Below are 21,199 nucleotides of genomic sequence, written 5' to 3'. Positions count from 1 at the left end.
GGATCGGCAGCCCTAGTACTGCTTGACCTGTCCGCAGCCTTTGACACCGTGGATCACTCCATCCTGCTAACCAGGCTCGAGTCCACTTTCGGGCTGGGAGAGACTGTCCTCGCCTGGTTCCGTGATTTTTTAACAGCCCGCACCCACCAAGTTAAGATGGGCACTTTCCTATCCCTGATTACCACAGTGGAGAATGGGGTTCCACAGGGATCTGCCCTGTCCCCCATTCTCTTAAACGCTTATCTTAGGCCAGGGGTGTCCAAACTTTTTTCAAAGAGGGCCAGATTTTATTAAGTAAACATGCTCGAGGGCCAACTATTTTGCCTGACATTCTTTGAACGATTAAAATTTGGTCTAAGTGTGTTTGTCCGAGCAAATAATACATGGCCCAACAAGAATTCTCTGGCCTTTGTGGCTGTGTGTGGTGAAGAGATGAGCTTGGGCGTGTTATTTGGATATACCGTATATATTTCTTTTGTGGCCCCAACGAATCCCAGAGCGCTGCTCAAGACCAAGGATGAGCCTCACCATTGCCATGAATGAAGCCTCACCATTGCCATGAATGAAGCCTCACCATTGCCATGAATGAAGCCTCACCATTGCCATGAATGCAGCCTCACCATTGCCATGAATGCAGCCTCACCATTGCCATGAATGCAGCCTCACCATTGGCATGAATGCAGCCTCACCATTGGCATGAATGCAGCCTCACCATTGGCATGAATGAAGCCTCACCATTGGCATGAATGCAGCCTCACCATTGCCCCGAATACAGCCTCACCATTGCCATGAATGCAGCCTCACCATTGCAATCAGTGCAGTCTTACCATTGCATGAATGAAGCCTCATCATTGCCATGAATGCAGCCTCACATGTGCCATAAATACAGCCTCACATGTGCCATAAATGCAGCCTCACATGTGCCATAAATGCAGCCTTACCATTACCAAAATCTATCATAGGAGGCGGGACTTTGTATTAAAGAGGCCACAGAGTAAACAGGAGATTCTCTTCATGTAATCTGACGGCGCTCGTCCTGCCCCCTTCCTGTGCCCTCCAAGGCAGCACAGATAAATACGGTATATATCTTTTGTGGCCCTGGGGGCCACAAACAATATATATATCCAAATCCCCAGGGGGGCCATATTAAATCAACAGGGGGGCCGCATTTGGCCCGCGGGCCGGACTTTGGACATGCCTGTCTTAGGCCTTTACCTGTCATTATTTCCAAATATGGACTCTGGTTCCATCTGTATGCGGACGACGTCCAGTTGATAGTTGATGATCTAACTTTCCCTGACATGCCCTTAAGATTGGCCAATTGTCTGCGTGATATTTACCACTGGATGGCCATCAACAAACTGTGCCTTAATGGTAACAAAACAGAGGTCATGGTAGTTGGAAAAGGCAAGACTGACTTCCTTCAAAACTGGCCCACCGAGTTGGGCTTGACACCAAAACTGAAAGTTATCCTGGACGAAAAACTAAGTATGATTCCCCATGTCAGACAATCGGTTTCGAGAGCTACCCATTTTTTACAACTCATCCGCAAGACCAAACATCTCCTGACCCAAGATCAAAGGAAAGACTTAGTCCAGGCATTAATTATCTCTCGCCTAGACTTTTCAAACGGAGTCCTTCTAGGCATTCCCATCAAATGGTCCAAGAAACTGCAGCTGGTGCAGAATCAAGCAGCCAGGCTTATTTACAATCTTCAAAAGCAAGATCACATCAGCCCTGTGCTCAAAGAACTCCACTGGCTCCCTGTTATAAAATGTGCTGATTTTAAAATCCTCTGCCTGATTTACAGGGGTTACCACCAGCTGGGCCCTCAGTTTCTATCAGACCTGACCCCACACTACACACCTAGACGCTGTCTCCGTTCAGCCGACAAAGCTCTAAACACTGGCAATACTGATAGGCTAAATTCCATAGGAGGAAAACGTATTGGCTCTGCGGGGGTAACTCTCTGGAACCAAACCCTGGTTACCATTCGCATCTCCCCAAGCCTATATACGTTCAGGAAAAAGCTAAAGACCTGGCTATTTTTCCAGGCATTCCAATCCTAGGCCGATTTTCCTCTGCTAATCCACTCGCTGACTTTTAAATCTTTCTCTCCCTCTCCCTTTTCTCTTCTTCTCTCCTTCTCTCTATCTCCTCCTGCTCTGCAGCAGTTGCGTTTATTTATGCTACCCTTGCCAGAACATCCGGGCAATCTGTCACAAAGCACTTTGGCACCACCGACTGGTGGTATATGTGCGCTTCACAAACAAATAGTAATAAATAAATAAATAAGATGCGCAGCGTTTTGAAGGCTCCGATGATGGAACACAAATAGAGGAAGGCAGTAATGTGAGCCCAGAGAGAGGGGGTGCCCAAGAAGGACAGCAATCTGGCAGTCATGTTCCACCAGCTGCAGCATACTGGCAGGTTTTCGACAGTGATGAGGAGGGCCGGGATGATGAGGTCACTGACTGTACGTGGGTGCCTGATAGGAGAGAGGAGGAGGAGGAGGAGGAGGCACAGGCACATCTCCAAAGAGGCAGGATGCCCTCCAGGGGCCAGCTTAAGGGCAGCACACCAACTGCATTACATCGCAGAGCTACGCCTGTGCAGGGCACTGCTGTGTCTCAGCGTTACTGCAAAAGTTCTTTGGTGTGGGCCTTTTTTGAGACATGTGCATCAGATCGCACCGTTGCTATTTGCAACATATGTCTCAAGCGTATCTCGCGTGGCCAAAACCTCACCCGCTTGGGCACCACATGCTTGACCAGACATATGTCGACCTGCCATGCAGTTCGTTGGCAAGCATACCTGTAAGACCCACACCAAAAAACAAAGCGGACCTCTCCTTGCCCCTCATCAGCTGGGATCTCCAACCCCATTATACCCGCAGTCCTCTCTAAAGCCTGCACTGATAGGACTGAAGGTGTAGAATTAGGTGTGTCACAACCTAGTAGTACATGCGGGCAATCTACTATCGGTACACCGATGGCAGATTGTACCAGACAAATTTCCCTGCCCCAGCTGCTGCAGCGCCGAAAGAAGTACTCTCCCAGCCATCCACATGCCCAGCGGTTGAATGCTAGCTTAGCGAAATTGCTAGCACTTCAACTGCTGCCTTTTCAGTTGTTAGATTCTGCCTCCTTCCGCCGATTCCGGCTCTCTACCGGCATGTGGAAGGCAATGTCCATGCCTCGCTGGACAGGGCGATCAGTGGTAAGGTGCATATTACCGCTGACTCATGTTCCAGCAGGCATGGACAGGGACGTTACCTCTCTTTTACGGTGCATTGGGTGACTCTGCTGGCAGCTGGGAAGGACGCAGGGCAAGGTACAGTAGTGTTGGAGGTTGTTCCGCCACCACGCCTCCAAACTACTACTACTGGTTGTGACACACCTCTCTCCTCCACCCCCTCCTCTTCTTCTTCCTCTGTGGCCTCTTCCTGGGCTGATGTGTCCTCGGAACCAGCAGTGCTCCGTAGGCGTACAAGGGGCTACTCAGGAATGCAGGCAAAGAGATGCCATGTGGTGCTAGAGCTGGTGTGCTTGGGAGACAGGAGCCACACTGGGGCAGAGGTTCTGTCAGCTCTGCAGGGGCAGGCTCAGAGGTGGTTGACGCCACGCCAGCTTAAGCCAGGAATGGTGGTTAGCGACAATGGCACCAACCTCCTCTCTGCCCTGCGACAGGGACAACTGACCCATGTGCCTTGTTTTGCTCATGTTCTGAATTTGGTGGTGCAGCGGTTCTTGGGCAGGTACCCAGGCTTACAGGATGTCCTGAAGCAGGCCAGGAAAGTCTGTGTGCATTTCCAAAGATCATATAATGCCAGTGCTCGGCTGACAGACCTCCAAAGGGAATACAACCTGCCCAAGAACCGCCTAATCTGTGACATGCCCACCAGGTGGAACTCTACGTTGGCCATGCTGCAGAGGCTGCACACGCAGCAGAGGGCCATCAATGAGTATCTGTGCCAATATGGAAGCAGAATTGGGTCAGGGGAGCTTGGGTTTTTTCCCCACGCCAGTGGGCCTTGATCAGGGATGTATGCACTGTCCTGTCACCATTTGAGGAGGCCACGAGTATGGTGAGCAGTGACAGTGCAAGCATCAGTGAGGCTGTCCCTCTTATTCACATGTTGGAGCACACACTACGTGGAATAATGGACAGGGCCCTTGAGGCAGAACAGAGGGAGGAAGAGGAGGACTTCCTTACCTCTCAAGGCCCCCTTTATCCTGACAGTGGTCCTGTTTGCCCGCCTAGCACACAGGAAGAGGACGAGGAGGAGGAGGAGCCTAGCACTCAGCATCAGCAATCTTCAAGGGATCAATTACAGTCCCAAGGAACCCATGGACTTTTACGTGGCTGGGATGAGGTGGCTGCGGATCCTGTCGTCCTCAGTGACCCAGAGGACTCTGCCCCGAATGCCTCAGCAAACCTACGCTGCATGACCTCCCTGATCCTGCAAAGCCTGCGTAAGGATCCTCGTATTAGTGGTATCAAGGAGAGGGATCATTACTGGCTGGCAACTCTCCTTGATCCACATTACAAGGGTAAGGTTGCGGACCTTATCTTGCTGTCGCAGAGGCAGCAGAAGATGAAACATTTTTGGGAGGCCTTGAAGAAAGGTCTGTGCAACGCGTTCCCAGAGACTGGGGGGTTACCAAATCCTGGACAACGTGTTGCTGAGGCTTCCGTGAGTCACAGAAGGAGCGGTGGAGAAGGTGGCTGTCTGATCGATGCATTCAGACAATTTTTTAGTCCGCAGCCCCAAGGTATGACCGGTTCCAGCAACCATCACCAGCGTCTGTTTTACATGGTGCGGGAATACCTAGGGGCAAGATCAGACTTTTACACCTTCCCCACCGAAAATCCTCTGGCTTACTGGGTCTTGAGGACGGATCACTGGCCAGAGCTTGCACAGTACGCAATTGAGCTACTGGCTTGTCCTGCATCCAGCGTTCTTTCAAAACGCACATTCAGTGCTGCTGGAGGCTTTGTGACCGATCACAGGGTGCGCCTCTCCACCGACTCCGTCGATCGACTGACCTTCATAAAAATGAATCAGGCTTGGATCACCACCAGCTACCAAGCACCTGATGCTGATGTAACTGAATAATTTTTTTGAAATGTCAGATCCCTTGGAGACTGCCTATGCTGATGCTGAGTGACTGTCCTGTTATTCTGACTGCATATCTTTTTCCTCCTCAATGATCTTGCTGATAGCTAGTAAGAACATTGTTGGTTCTGGGCACCGCCACCACTGCCTAAGGCCCAAATTTTTCTGCCCCTGTTTATCAGGGGTGTATAATAACAATTTTTGATGCAATTCTTTGCATGTGGCTCTTTGCTGCGCTCCAATTACCGTATCTGTGAGGGGTTGCAGTGTTGTGGCACCGCCAGCAGTGCCTAAGGCCCAATTTTTCTGCCCCTGTTGATCAGGGGCGTATAATAACAATTTTTGATGCAATGCTTTGCAACGGGCTCATTCCTGCACTCCAACTAGAGTATCTGTGAGGGGTTGCAGTGTTGTGGCACCAGCACCAGTGCCTAAGGCCCAATTTTTCTGCCCCTGTTCAACAGGGTCATGTAATTACAATTCTTGATCTAATATTTCACAGCAGGGCGTTCCAGCGCCCACCAAGACTAACTGTGAGGGCTTACAGTGTTGTGGCAACACCTAGGGCCCAAATTTATGCAGAGTATATACAGCAGGCCCCTACTTTCAAACATCCAACTTACAAACGACTCCTACTTGCAAACGGAAGGAGACAACAGGAAGTGAGAGGAAATCTACCCCTAGGAAGGGAAATTCTCTTCTGTAAAAGGTGTCTCCTGTCCACTGATGCTTTATCACCAATCCTTGTTTCACAAAAAAAATTGTCATTGGGACAGAAAATGAGGTGCAATCTTCTGAACAGATGCACACAGACAGCAAAACAAATGTTACAGGGGTGATAACCCTTCTCTATGTTTTCAGAAAAGCTTAAAAAAAGATTTTATGGCTGAAGCTACACTTTAAAGAAGTACCAGTTGAAAATTACAAACAGATTCTACTTAACAACAAACCTACAGTCCATGTCATGTTTGCACCGCCTGTATACTGCTGTTGACCTGGGGGGAGGGGGGCGGGGAAACCCATGCTATTTTTCTCAGTGATTTTCATCCATATTGCAGGGACCAAACATTACATTAAAGCCGCAAGCAGTCTTAAATGACTTTTTTCTTATAGTAATCTCATTTTGTGCAGGGACAGTTCTAAACACGTGCCACCTCACAGGCATACTATAGACACCCAGCAGGTACGATATTTAAAGGAATTTTTCTTTTTCACTTTAAGCATTATTATAATCGCTGCTCCAGAAAAAAATGACCGTTTTTTAAAACTTTTTTTCTATTGATACATGTTCCCTGGGGCAAAGACATTTTACGACAATAACTTGCATATTAGGCTTTAAAATTAGCACTTTTGAATTCGAACGTTCGAGTCCCATAGACGTCAATGGGGTTCGATATGTTCGCGCAAACGTTCGGTCCGTTCGAAGGTTCTGGTGCGAACCGATAGGGGGGGTGTTCGGCTCATCCCTAACTCCGGGGCTTGTAGTTGTTTTTTGGACATTTCCCTTGCTAAGGACTACCAGATCCCTCTGCGGAATAAGGAACATAAACTTAAGATTAATTTTGGTGATGGATCTACACCTTGTTAGGGGCCTGTTACCCAAGAGACCTTACCTATATTTACCTTGATTGATTCTGGCCATCAAGAGTTCCTCTGTTTTGATGTTATATGTTCGCCAATGTTTCCTGTGATCCTGGGGCTCCCTTGGCTGCAGGCACATAACCCACAGATAGACTGGAGCATGGGGAGTATCTCCTTCAAATCAGGTTACTGTCGTCAGCCCTGCATAGTGCCCGAGTCTATATTACCTCCCAGTTGTCTCACCGTCCAGCCAGCTTCCACTTCCAGCCAAAATGTTCCCACAGCTTACCATGATTTTCTAGATGTCTTCGATAAGAAGAAAGCCGACACACTACCTCCCCATCGTCCTTACGATTGTCCTATTGAGTTGTTGCCTGGTGCAGAAATTCCCTTTTGGATGCATATTTCCACTTTCAGAGACTGAGCTTGAGACCTTGCGTCAATACATTGACGAGAACCTAGAAAATAAGTTAATCCGCCCATCTTCTTCTCCAGCTGGTGCCGGGATCTTTTTCGTAAAGAAAAAAGATCATACCCTCGGGCCCTGTGTGGATTACAGAGAACTCAATAAAATTACTATCAAAAACCGTTACCCTCTCCCTCTCATTCCTGAACTTTTCCAAAGATTCCGTACTGCACAAGTTTTTACTAAATTGGACTTACGAGGTGCCTACAACCTTGTGCGCATTCGGGAGGGGGATGAATGGAAGACCGCCTTTAGAACTCGCTTCGGACATTTCGAGTACCTCGGCGACCTTCCAACATTTTGTGAACAACATCTTTAGAGAGCTCTTGGATCACTTTGTAATCGTTTACTTGGATGACATCCTCATTTTTTCTGCCACCTTGGAATTACATCCAGAACTCACGTCCAGAAGGTACTATCTACATTAAGGACACACGGACTCTATGCAAAAGCGGAAAAATGTGAGTTTGAAAGTTTATCCATACAGTTCTTGGGTCTAATCATTTCCACATCCGGAATTTCCATGGATCCTCAGAAAGTATCCGCCATTCTGAAATGGTCAGCCCCTTACTGATAAAAAAGGCATCCAAAGGTTCATCAGGTTTGCAAATTTCTACAGGAGATTTATTAAAGACTTTTCTGATATTATTGCCCCCATTACCCAGCAGACCCACCAGCATACCCGCTTTCAGTGGACCCAGGAGGCCTTCAATAAACTAAAGACTCTGTTCACCCCAGACCACCCAGATCCAGCTCTACCTTATGTTCTAGAGGTCGACGCTTCGGAAGTTGCCATAGAGGCTGTCTTGTCTCAACGACAAGGTCCTAAATCTTTACACTCAGTAGCTTTTTTCTCCCGAAAATTTAGCCAGCCGGAAAAGAATTATGATGTGGGGGATCGGGAGTTACTGGCAATAAAATCTGCTTTGGAGGAATGGCGGTATCTCCTCCAAGGTGCCGCTCACCCCATCATAGTATTCACAGACCATAAAAATCTTGAATACATCAGATCCGCCAAACGACTGAGACCACGGCAAGCCAGATAGGCTTTATTCTTTTCAAGGTTTAATTTTCATCTTACCTACCGCCCAGGGTCCAAGAATGGGAAAGCAGATGCTCTCTCATGCATTTTCCCAGAGACCCCAGAGACTGTCGTTCCTAGCACCATCTTGTCCCCCCAGAATTTCCTATTGATTCAGCCTGACCTGAAGTCAGCCCTGGAACTAGCCTCTGCTCAATGTCCTGAATCTGAGAGTTCTGCATTCAGAAAACAGGAAGGGCTCCTGTGGCACGGAAACAAGATTTTTGTTCCTGAAGGAGCCAGAATTCAGCTCCTCAAGACCCTTTACGAACACCAGCTTGCCAGCCATTTTTGGGGCCCATAAGACTTCTGAGCTGATTCAGCGATCCTACTGGTGGCCTGACCTGAGGAAGGATTGCAAGGACTTTGTAAATTCCTGTACAGTCTATACCAGAAGTAAAGGAAGCCGCACACAAGCCTGGGGCCTGTTAAGACCATTACCTGTCCCTGACCACCCGTGGAAAGCGATAACCGTGGAGTTACCCCCCTCTTAAGGGTTTAGAACGATCCCAGTGGTGGTCGACCGTCTAACAAAGATGGCCCATTTTTTGCCTCTATTAGGTACCCCCCTCGGCTATTGATACTGCACATACATTTATCAAAGAGATAGTGAGATTGCATGGCCTACCCAGTAGTATTGTCTCTGATAGAGGGGTGCAATTTACTTCAATATTTTGGAGGGCTCTCTGTAAAGCTTTGAACATCGAAATCTGCTTGTCATCTGCTTACCCACCCACAAAGTAATGGCCAAACGGAGAGAACAAATCAGACGCTGGGGCAATATCTCCGCTGCTTTTCCACCTCCTCTCAAGATAATTGGGTAGCCTTACTCCCATGTTCTGAATTTGTGTACAATTCTTTACACTCCACCACTAATCAGTCTCCGTTTTGGGCAAATTACGGATTTCATCCGTCCTTTTTGCCCAATACTATTCCAGAAGCAACTGTACCTGCAGTACAAGACAGATTAACCCTTTTCCGAGAAAATTTACAGATTCTTCAAGAAACAATGCAGAAATCACAAGAGGACTATAAAAAATATTATGACAAGAAGAAGGAGAGTCCAATTCTGGAAGTAGGAGACAAGGTATGGCTCTCTACATTGAACCTCAAACTGTCCTGTACTTCCCGGAAGCTGGGCCCTAGGTTCATTGGTCCTTTTACAATAAGGAAAAAGATTAATCCTGTGGCCTTCGAATTGTCCTTGCCGAACTCTTACAAGATTCACCCAGTCTTCCTCGTTTCACTTCTCAAACCAGCCATGGCCGGCTCCTTTTCTGGAAGAAAAGACCCACCTCCACCTCCAATTACTTTGCTTTGCTTTTCAAGCATTTTTTTTCATTAATGTGTGTATGCAAGGCAGGCTTGAGAGGAATCACGACGAATCAAGTGCATGACAGGAAAAATGGTTGTGTGTATGCGGCATTAGCTTTCTTATACAAGCCTCATAATTTTGTCCTGTAGCATACTATTTCCTTGTTAGTTGTTAATCTTAAAGGGGTTGTAAAGGGAAAAAAAAAAAATGTTTCATAATAAGCATCCTTTACCTGCAGACATTCCTCTTTTCACTTCCTCATTGTTCGTTTTTGCTCAGAAATTGCTCTATTTCTTCTCTGTTCTGTTCACTTCCTGCTTGTCTGATTTTACTGACCACCGTGACGTGAGGGTTTACTGCGGTGGTCAGTAACATGCTCACCCCCTCCTGGGAACTACATATGTGCGGCAGGACGCTCTCTACGTGTTAGAGACCTCAAGGAGGTGTGAATTACTGGGCGTGCCGCAATTCATACTGGAAAATGTAGTTCTTACATGAACGAATGATGCAAACCTGGAAGTGAATGAGAGAACAGAAACTAGAACGCCGGAGGTGATATAGATGAAGGAATTTAATAGGTATTTACTAGTTTTTTAACAGAATCGTTACACTATTCTGTCTGTCTACCTTGCAGACATTAATTTTAGGCCAAATTTGTTTTTCCTTTACAACTCCTTTAAAGATCACTGTCTCCTGGTATGCCAAGACTGTAGGACATCTCCGCAATAGGCGGAGAAGATCTTTGTGACAGACCTAGCCGGGACAGAGGCTTTTGGAGGGGACTTAATGCTAGCCTTTTGCCTACCAATTATGGGCCCTGGCATTTGGGGTAACAGTGCTCTTGGTGAGCTGCATGACCCTTAAGGTGGTGTTACTTTGGATTCAGGTCCATGTTCCCCCAAGTAACACAAACTCTGGGAACCCTGTATATGCCATATTAGAAATAGTGACTGATTCATAATGTTGAGACACATACTGTTAGAAGATGCTGATGTCAACTCCAGCCACCTGTCTGTTGTCTGCTATAATGTAAGTCTAGTAAGGCTTCTAAGAGTCTTTCACCCATTGTTGGTTGTTTTAATTAACCCTGCACTTTTATGAAGGAGTTCTATGTTGATATGTATTATAATGCGTATTGTAGTTAGGGAGCCACATCGGCTGCTTTAAGGGATTAGTTAATTAGCTCATGTTAATTTATGCTTCTTATTACAGGTTTATTGTTAGAGTAATATGAGCAGAAGGGGGGAACCTCCTCTTTAACTGTATATAAGACTGTATTCTTGTTCTAATAAACTGTCTGATGTTTTACCCTACACTGAGCTACGACTAGTTAATGGGAAAGCTAAGGGGTCTTGGATTGTGTGGTACCGGACAGAGGAAGCATTAATGGCGTAAAACTTAATTATGGTAACGTCTTGAGTACTAATCCTGTAGCGGTTTCTTTCTTTCTGAATGGGTTGAACATCGCCATGCTGTCATAGGGATTTATTGGATTCAGCGGCGTTCCGGCCAGGAAAAAATAAATAAAAGCCAGCAGCTACACATACTGCAGCTGTTGGCTTTTAATAAATGGACACTTACTTGTCCTGAAGTCCAGCAATGTCAACCCCCGCAGATGATGTTTCCATCAGATGTATATATATATATACATACATACACACACACACACACACACACACACACACACACACACACACACACACACACACACATGATTGTGTTCAAGTGGCTATACTGGGGCAGTGGCTGCAGCTGTCAGCCACAATCACAGTATTAAAATTTGTTATCCAGCAATCCTCTACATATTTAAGGCTCCATTCACACATAGACGATTTGAATCACGGGTGGAATCAACATGATTCTGCCCATGATTCCAGAATTGCAGCAACACGTGGGACAGGTTTGCAATGCCATACCTTCTCAAAGGCACCCTAAACATGGTGCAATTTTGGCATAACTGTCACGCAGCAAAATTGCACAAACAAAATTGTGGGATGCGTGTCTGTAATTTAAATTGCCTATGTGTGAATGGAGCCTAAATGTGATCAGAGCCGCTGATTAGACACTGGATCACTTTTACAGGCAGCAGGCGCTTTTACATTGTACCCCTACCCATTCACCAAAAAAAAAGTGTAGTGTTACAAAAAACAAGAGATGGTTTTTGACAAGTCCTTAAAAATGAAGAATGTCACTGTCGTAGCTCTAACGTGTCTTCTTCCTCCGGTCTTCTCCCTCTGCTGTCTTCTCCCTCCGGTGAGGTCTTCTTCCTTTTGGTCTTCTCCCTCCTCTGTCTTCTTCCTCTGGTCTTCTTCCTCTGGCGATGTGATGTCTTCTCCCTCTGGTGATGTCTTCTGCCGACGCCGACCTGCAAAAAATAAAATAAGTGGTCCTCCTTCGATGCTGGCTCCCACTGTTGTGTCATCTCCGTTGTCTGCCGGTTCTTATATAGCTATGGGGCATGGCCTCCATTTACATCACCTGGAGACCCTGCCCCTTGTGATGGCACTCCACCTCTCTTCTCTTGGGTGGGACAATTGCCTGCCCAGGAGGGGTAAAAACTCTCCATAGATATGTAAAAGCATCTGATTTGGTCTCACTGGTCTTATCTGTTCACGATCATGGAATACTGGGGATTTTCTCACTTTCATTTAGAGCCTTGTACTCTCAACCCCAAACCAAAATTAAATTACACAGACACTTCTCCCAGCCTATTAAAATATCTTGGAGCACTAAATGAGGATGGCCACTAGTGCCTATGATTTTTGCTATGGAAACTATTGAAACTCCAGTGGTGGTGATTAGAGATAATCCTAATATTAAATGAGTGTCTTATGGGAGTCATAAATATGTTTTTTTTTGCAGATGATCTGGTGCCTCTCCACAAATGTGACTGTTCCTCCAACTTTTCTTTTCTCTCTCTCCTTTGTAAAAACTTTATATGAAAAGTATAAATACCCCCATCCAAAAAAAAATAGAACATTATTTTCAAAGGTGGTCATTGTATGATCTATTCTGGATGGGTAGGATTAATATGATTACACTGACAACAAGTTATGGGGGGAAACTATACTCCTCTGATAATCAAGGATGGAGATTGTACATCAATGACCACTGACATTATGAACTTTTTACTAGGGATGAGCTTCGTATTCGAGTCTAACTCACGTTCGACTCGAACATCGTATGTTCGATCGTTCGTCGAATTACGAACGTTTTGGGCCGTTCGCGGCAAATTCGAGTGGCGTGTCACGGCCCATAATTCACTGCGGCATCGTAGTGCATTTCTGGCTGATTGGCCAAGCATGCACTATGACCCGCATTCTTGGCCAATCACAGCGCGCAAAAAACGGAGAGCCATAATTGGCTCAAACTATATACGCCCCACACTATATAATGCTGCCTGGAAGTCGGCCTTGTGTAGTGTGTTGGTGGTTTACAGAGAGAGAGAGAGAGAGAGAGAGTGTCATTTAGTAGATTACATAATCCTGGTGTACTCAATCAATCAGAGGTGTTGATGTTACAGGTTTTCATACTTTACAGAGGAAGGCCTCCCTGGGGACAAATTACCGTGGGGATGATGTGACTTTTTGGGCAGCTGCAACTGGAAGATAGCTTGTAATTGACAAATTGTTCAGCACACCACCAGCCCATAGACTATAGAGAGCAAAACAGTTCTGAAACAAACAAAAGCCCATCAAGAGTGCCCATCATTTTGCCAGTTATTTTGGAATCCTACCAAAGCCCCTGCCAGAAAAAGTTTTTGTTACATTTTTGTTTTCATATAAACTCATACTTTAAAGTGACCCTTTCCTTTACTAATGCAGGACAGGGGAAAGAAAACTGTTCTACATACTGATTTGCTGGAGCTTACACGGGACTATGAACTCTTCCTCTCCCATGTTTTTTTAAAGAGCTGGGCCAATCATGAGGCACCAGAATTGTCAAATTGTGGTGCACAAGGCTGGTCTATTTTCCTTTGTCTCTGCTGTCTATGCTTCCTTTGTCTCTGCTGTCTGCTGTATATGCTTAAAGAGGCTAAATGTTTCTGTATAAATATTTTACTCCAGGTTAAAGGGGTTGTAAAGGTAAACTTTTTCCCCTAAATAGCTTCCTTTACCTTAGTGCAGTCCTGCTTCACTTGCCTCATCCTTCGATTTTGCTTTTAACGACTTGACCACCGGGCCTATGTTGGCACTTCTCTCCTTCATGTAAAAATCACAATTGCTTTGCTAGAAAATTAATCAGAACCCCCAAAAATTATATATTTTTCTTTAGCAGACACCCTAGGGAATAAAATGGTGGTCATTGTAACTTTTTTTCCCTTCCACGGTATTTGCGCAATCATTTTTCAAACGCCTTTTTTTGGGAAAAAAAATTAATTAAAAAATAACAAAAAACAGTAAAGTTAGCCCAATTTTTTTGTATAATGTGAAAGATAATGTTACGCCGAGTAAATAGATACCTAAAATGTCACGCTTTAAAATTGCGCACACTCATGGCATAGCGGCAAACTTCGGTACTTAAAAATCTCCATAGGCAACGCTTTATTTTTTTTTACAGGTTACTATTTGAGTTACAGAGAAGGTCTAGTGCTAGAATTGTTGCACATGCTTTAATGCACGCGACGATACCTCAAATGTGGGGTTTGAACGGCGTTTCTATGTAAGCGAGACTTGCTTGCGTGTTCACTTCTGAGCGCGAGCTACCGGGGACAGGGGCGTTTTAAAAACATATATTTTTTTTTTACTTCATTTTTTTATTTTGACACTTTTTTTTTACCACTTTTATTCCTATTACAAGGAATGTAAACATCCCTTGTAATAGGAATCGCTGTGGCAGGTCCTCTTTATGGAGAGATGTGGGGTCAATAAGACCCCACATCTCTCCTCCAGGCTTACAAGCATGAGATCGTGAAAAAAAATTCACCGATCTCATGCCGACAGCCGCGATTGCGGCTTTGTTTACTTCCGGGTACCAGGCGTGACGTCATAACATCGCGCCCGGGCCTCTGACGGTCATAAAGATGACTGGTGACCATCTGGTCACTAGTCATCTCTATGCTTCCCAGCCAGCGCTGGCCGATTCGTTCTCCAGACCCCCGATGGCACGGGAGAGCCCGAAGAAGTACCGGATGGCAGCGGAAGGGGGGGGGACGTCCCCTACCGCTGCCTATAAGAACGATCAAGCGGCGGAATTGCCGCTTTGACCGCTCTTATCGTGCAGAGAATTGGTGGCTGAAGACGGAGATATCTGAATGATGCCTGTAGTCGAGGACGTCCATGGGCGTTCTCGGTTGTTAAATGGTTAAATGTCCTTATTTCTTCTGAGAAATTCTCACTTCCTGTTCTTCTGTCTGTAACTACACACAGTAATGCACGGCTTTCTCCCTGGTGTGGAGAAAGCCTCTTGAGGGGGAGGGGGCGAGCAGGCAAGTCAGGACACTCTCTTCTTTGCAGATAGAGAAAGGAGCTGTGTGTTAGTGGGCATCCTGACTCTTCTGCTCGCCCCCTCCCCCCGCAAGAGGCTTTCTCCAGGGAGAAAGCCTTGCATTACTGTGTGTAATTACAGACAGAAGAACAGGAAGTGAGGATTCTCAGAAGAAATAAGGACATTTAAAAGCAAAATCGAAGGATGAGGTAAGTGAAGGAGGACTGCACTAAGGTAAAGGAAGCTATTTAGGGATTTTTTTTTTACCTTTACAACCCCTTTAAGACCAGAAAATCACCCTGTAGGCACCAAATATTGGGTGCCCATTGGGTCTAGTGATAAAAATACAGCCCTGCACAAAAGAAAGGATCAATATAATACATAATTTACATACAGTATCTTTCTTTAAAATAACCGTGATTTTTTATTTATTTTTTCCAGCTGAAAAATACTTTTAGAAAGAAGATTCCAAAAGGAACAGAGGCAGCCAATGTTCTTGTTGGTGAAGTAGACTTTATGGAACAGCCTTTTGTTGCTTTTGTGCGGTTAAAAGAAGCAACTGTGATCAGCTCTTTAACTGAAGTGTCTCTTCCTAGCAGGTATTATATTTCCAGATTATACTAGGTTAAGGTGACCAGATTTTAAATTAAATCCGGGGACATATTTTTTTTACTAGTAATGGTGGTAATCTGCGACTCTCTGCCTGTCGTCGCCGACGCCCGCCTCACAGCCTGTCAAGTCTTACTCTCCGGGGGCCGGCTGCAGGCAGGTGGCTGGCCCGGACTTAAGCCAAGGCAGAAGAACATGCGAGCGGAGCTGAATGGGCATGCATCCGAAACTGAAGAAATATTCCCTCCGCTCCAACCAGCACATGATCATCAGAAAGGGGCGCAGATAATGGAAAAAAACACACACCCTAAGCTAGTAGGAGTGGCAGAGTGGGGGGTGTAATTCAGATTTCTTTTTTTTTTTTTTTTTATTCTACACTGACTGTCTTTGAAATTGCCCCAGCCCCTGTTCAAATCGAATCCGGGGACAAAACCAGGGACAGACTTGGTCCAGGGACAGTGTCCTCAATCCAGGGACTGTCCCCGGAAACCGGGGATGTCTGGTCACCCTATACTAGGTAAAAGTAAACATAATCTGTGCTGCTGTTACAGTACGTACAATTATGCTACATCCAGGACTCCCGTGTCCTCTGGCATTTCCAAAATTCAAAGTACTTCTAGTACCTGCACGATTTAAAATTTTCTAGGGTCAGGGTTCGGTTCGCACCAGAACTTGCAAACACACCAAATGTCCGTGTGAACTTTAGAACCCTATTAAAGTCTATGGGACTCGAACATTTGAAATCTAAAGTGCTCATTTTAAAGGCTAATATGCAAGTTATTGTCCTAAAATGTATCAATGCAAAAAAAAGTTTTAATAACGGGCGTTTTTTCGGGAGCAGTGAATTTAACCACTAGCCGACCAGCCGCCGTCATTCTACGGCGGCAGGTCGGCTCTCCTGGGCGAGACCACGTCATTCTACACCACTCCCGTGCGTGTGCCCGGCGGGCGCGATCGCCGCTGGGCACACGCGATCACTCGTTACAGAGCGGGGACCGGGAGCTGTGTGTGTAAACACACAGCTCCCGGTCCTGTCAGCGGGGGAAACGCTGATCTTCTGTTCATACAATGTATGAACAGAAGATCAGTGTTTCCCCTAGTGAGGCCACCCCCCCCCCACAGTAAGAACACACAAGGGACATACTTAACCCCTTCCCCGCCCCCTAGTGTTAACCCCTTCACTGCCAGTGGCATTTTTATAGTAATCCAATGCATTTTTATAGCACTGATCGCTATAAAAATGCCAATGGTCCCAAAAATGTGTCAAAAGTGTCCGAAGTGTCCGCCATAACGTCGCAGTACCGAAAAAAATCGCTGATCGCCGCCATTACTAGTAAAAAAAACATATTAATAAAAATGACATAAAAATACCCCCTATTTTGTAAACGCTATAACTTTTACGCAAACCAATCAATAAACGCTTATTGCGATTTTTTTTTTTACGAAAAATAAGTAGAAGAATACGTATCGGCCTAAACTGAGGAAAAAAAATGTTTTTTTATATATTTTTGGAGGATATTTATTGTGGCAAAAAGTAAAAAATATTATTTTTTTTCAAAATTTTCGCTCTATTTTTGTTTATAGCGCAAAAAATAAAAACCGCAGAGGTGATCAAATACCACCAAAAGAAAAAAAGGACGCCAATTTTGTTTGGGAGCCACGTCGCACAACCGCGCAATTGTCTGTTAAAGCGACCAGTCCCGAATCGCAAAAAGTACTCTGGTCTTTGGGCAGCAATATGTTCCGGGGGTTAAGTAAATAGTTGTAAAAAACACACACACACCGTCACGTGACCCCGCACCCTCTGACGCACCCTCTGCTACGTCACTGGGGAAGCCTATGTCTTCCCCCTTGCGTCAGAGGGGGCAGGGTCACGTGATGGGTGGCCCCGCCTCCCCTATATAAGAAATGTCACAGCTTCAGCCACGTCATTCGCTGGGCTGTGTCCAGCGGAGAGAGGAGGTCTCGTGGCTGCGCTCTGGATGGATGGATCTTCTCATCGCTGGACCGGAGATCACCCGTCGCTGGATACAGACAACGTTGGAGCAGGAAGCTGGACCGAGTAGATTACCACCGCTGGATTTTTTTAATTTTTTTTTTATTAATAAAGGACTTTTTTCTACGGTGTGTGTATGTGTGTGTGTTTTACAACTATTTACACTTCCTTTGTGAAATGGTAGGGGTACAATGTACCCCATTACCAATTTACATAGGGGGGGGGGCAGGATCTGGGGGTCCCCTTTGTTAAAGGGGTCTTCCAGATTCTGATAAGCCTCCGCCCGCAAACCCTCACAACCACCGGGCAAGGGTTGTGGGCATAAGGCCCTTGTCCCCATCAACATGGGGACATCCTCCCCATGTTGAGGGCATGTGGCCTGGTACAGTTCAGGAGAGGGGGGCCACACTCTGCTCCCCCCTCTTTTCTGCGGCCGGCCAGGTTAACGTGCTCGGATAAGGGGTCTGGTGTGGATTTTTGGGGGAACTCCACGCCATTTTTTATTTATTTGGGGTGGAGTTCCCCTTAAAATCCACACCAGACCTGAAGGGTCTGGAATGGATATTTGGGGGGAACCCCACGTCATTTTTTTTAAATTGACGGCGGGGTTCCCCTTAATATCCATTCCAGACCTGAAGGGCCTGGTAATAAAATTTGGGGGGACCCCCACGTTGTTTTTTTTTTTTTTATGAATGAATTCTCTCTAAATTGCCAGAGCCGACAATTCATTATAGCCGCAAGTCCGCTTTTAAAAGACTTTTTTTCCTTTCAGAAATGACACTTTGTGCAGTGACAGTTCTAAGTACGGGAAACATGCGATATTTCACATACTAACTTGTCACTGATTGTAGGGCACTGTGTGTGTGTGTGCACTGGAGGATTGCTTCCTGCTCTATACACCAAATGTAGAAGTACAGACAGTCCCAGAAATCACTGATCTCTCACTACACAGAACCGATCTTTGAGTTGCAGCCGACAGTGGCAGAAGCAGCTGAAGCTGAACGATCACTTCTGTGTTACTACTACTGTACTGCCTAGGAGAGGGCTCCAGAGCTCTGCACACCTGCCCCCAGCTCCCGAAAAAGGACAGAAGTTCCCCATTCACACTTGCTCCTCCTCTCAGCTCCTGCTGAGCTGCAACAACAATGCTGGTTAAGGTAGGGGACACATTAACCACTTAAGGACAGAAAATTACTTAGAAAAAATATATATAATGTTTGGGTGTTCTAACACCCTAGAGAATAAAATGGATGTTGTTGCAATACTTTTTGTCACGCTGTATTTGCGCAGCAGTCTTACAAGCGCACTTTAAAAAAAAAAAAAAACTTTTTGGATTAAAAAATAAGACAACAGTAAAGTTAGCCCAATTTTTCTTTATATTGAGAAATATATGCCTCGCAAATTGATACACAACATGTCACGCAAGTTGCGCCCGCTCGTGGAATGGCGACAAACTTTTACCCTTAAAAATCTCCATTGGCAACTTTTAAAAAATTCTACAGGTTGCATGTTTTAAGTTACAAAGGAGGTCTAGGGCTAGAATTATTGCTCTCACTCTAACGATCGCGGCGATACCTCACATGTGTGGTCTGAACACTGTTTTCATATGCGGGCGCTGCTCGTGTATGCTTTTTTTATGTTTTCCCCCCTTACCTTCCAGGACAGCTACTTGAGAGATGATTGGCTTCACCCTTTACAGGAAACACAAATCAGATACAATTTAAAAGGCCCCTCCCTTTCCTCTGACCCTCAGTTGATTTGTGTTTCCAGACCCTCCAGGAGCACCGACACGTTTTTTTGTTTTTCTTGGGTCTTGTAACTGTGGTTGGTGGACCCCCCTTCTCTGGCATCATCCAGTACTGGTTGTGGCCAAGTCCTGGGTGTTTAGTCCCTGTACTTTCTGTCCAGAAGGGTTCCCTATTAGGAGGTACTTGCTTACCTGGTGGTGAAAGTGGTGGCAACTTCCTTCTGTTTTTTTCCCCCAGCTCTGCCTGTGTGGAAACCTTGTCCCCCTCGTGCTTCGCCGAGGTGTACCAAGATGGAGGACTTCCGGTGACGCGGCAAGATGGAGCCGGAACCGGAAGTCACTTGACGCACTTCTGGGTGTTAAGGAACACGACGTGATATGCTGAGGGAACAGTCTGCTGAAACTCCGGACAGGCGCATTTTAGCAGGTCAACAGCAGCCTATCTCTCCGGCCAATCTACAGCAGGGGACATTTTTTGTATGGACCTTTTTTGTTTATGGTTCTTGTTTCTGCTTTTTTTTCTAGGACAAACCGGTGAAGAAGAAATGTGGGAACTGTAGGGCCAGGCTTTCTGATAGTTATAAAAAAAAAACTATTTTGTGAGGATTGTCTTCCATCCAGAGCTAGGTCAGAGACTGCCTCTTTAAGAGAGTTAATGTCTTCTATGAAGGAGGTTGTAGCCTCCTTCTGGTCTTTTAATGACAGAGTAGCAGGGCTGGAACCTTCCTCATCTAGTTCCATAGCTCAAGAGCCTTCAGCCTCAGCTAGACCCCTTCCTCTGTTAGTGTTCCAAGACCATTAATTCACACTATACTTCTGATCTGGAACAAGGTGAGAACCCAAGCTCTTCATCTGATGTTGATTTCGCATCAGAGGAAGAGGCGGGTAGCTCTAAGTATCTTTTTCCAGTGAAAGATATTGACAAACTTTTAAAGTCAATATATACCTCGGAACAGATTGAGATGCCACAGCAAATCCAATCTGTACAGGATAAAATGTATAGGGGTCTACAGGGGCGGAAATCGGGAACTTTTACGGTGCACCAGTCACTTAGGGATATGATTCTTTCATAGTGGAAGGAACCTGGGAGGAGGTTATTCCAGTCTAAAGGGCACAAAAAGAAGATTTCCCTTTCAGTCTGAGTTCGAGGAAACTTTCTTTAAATGTCCTAGGCTGGATGCCCCTATGTCACAGGTATCCAAGAGGTCAGACCTGTCTTTTGAAGACTCGGGGGTCCTTAAAGAGCAGATGGACAGGAAGGCTGACTCCTTGCTGTGTAAGGCCTGGGATGCTTCAGCTTTCTCCTTGGGTCCAGCTGTAGCATCCACCTGTGTGGCTAGAAATTTGGACGTATGGGTTCAGCGTCTTGATGATCTTCTTTCATCCGACACCCCCAAAGAGGAGATTAGGGAGTCTCTCCCACTCGTTGCCAAATCAGTTGCCTTCTTGGCTGATGCAGCTGCAGTCTCCGTGATAGCTGCAGCTAGGTCTTTTGCTCTCATTAATTCAGCCAGATGGGCTATCTGGCTTAAATCTTGGGAGGGTGACTTTACCTCCAAAAACAAACTCTGCGGCATTCCCTTTGAAGGCAAGCTCTTATTCGGTTCCTCCTTGGTGGAGGTCCCAGCTCGTTCCTCTGAGAAGAGTAAATGGTTCCCTTCTTCTCAAAAGAATAAGCCCAGAATAAGAAGCCTTTTTGCGGTTTCCAGAACAAGGTTCATTTTAAAACCAACAGGCGAAGAAAAAGTTGTCTTTAACAAAGATAAGCAAAAAAGGGGGACTTTTTGCTCCTTCAGCCCCTTCCAAGAATCCCCAGTGACAACAAAATAGGGGTAGGGGGAAGGTTGTCCCATTTCAT

At 45.8% G+C, this 21,199-nt stretch overlaps 1 protein-coding gene across 1 annotated transcript in view; it reads left to right on the top strand.

Moving 5' to 3' along the window:
* The window catches only part of LOC120930475 (electrogenic sodium bicarbonate cotransporter 1-like), a 644,541-nt gene that overhangs the window by 66,381 nt on the left and 556,961 nt on the right, over window positions 1-21,199 (top strand). Inside the window, exon 3 of the mRNA XM_040341656.1 lies at window positions 15,431-15,588. Coding sequence (XP_040197590.1) covers window positions 15,431-15,588 — 158 coding nt within the window. The remainder of the gene's footprint in view (window positions 1-15,430; window positions 15,589-21,199) is intronic.

The sequence above is a fragment of the Rana temporaria genome, chromosome 3 (genome assembly GCF_905171775.1).
Source record: "Rana temporaria chromosome 3, aRanTem1.1, whole genome shotgun sequence".
Taxonomy (NCBI): domain Eukaryota; kingdom Metazoa; phylum Chordata; class Amphibia; order Anura; family Ranidae; genus Rana; species Rana temporaria.
Note: the sequence above shows the minus strand (reverse complement) of the source record. Positions and strands in the feature narration are given on the sequence as shown.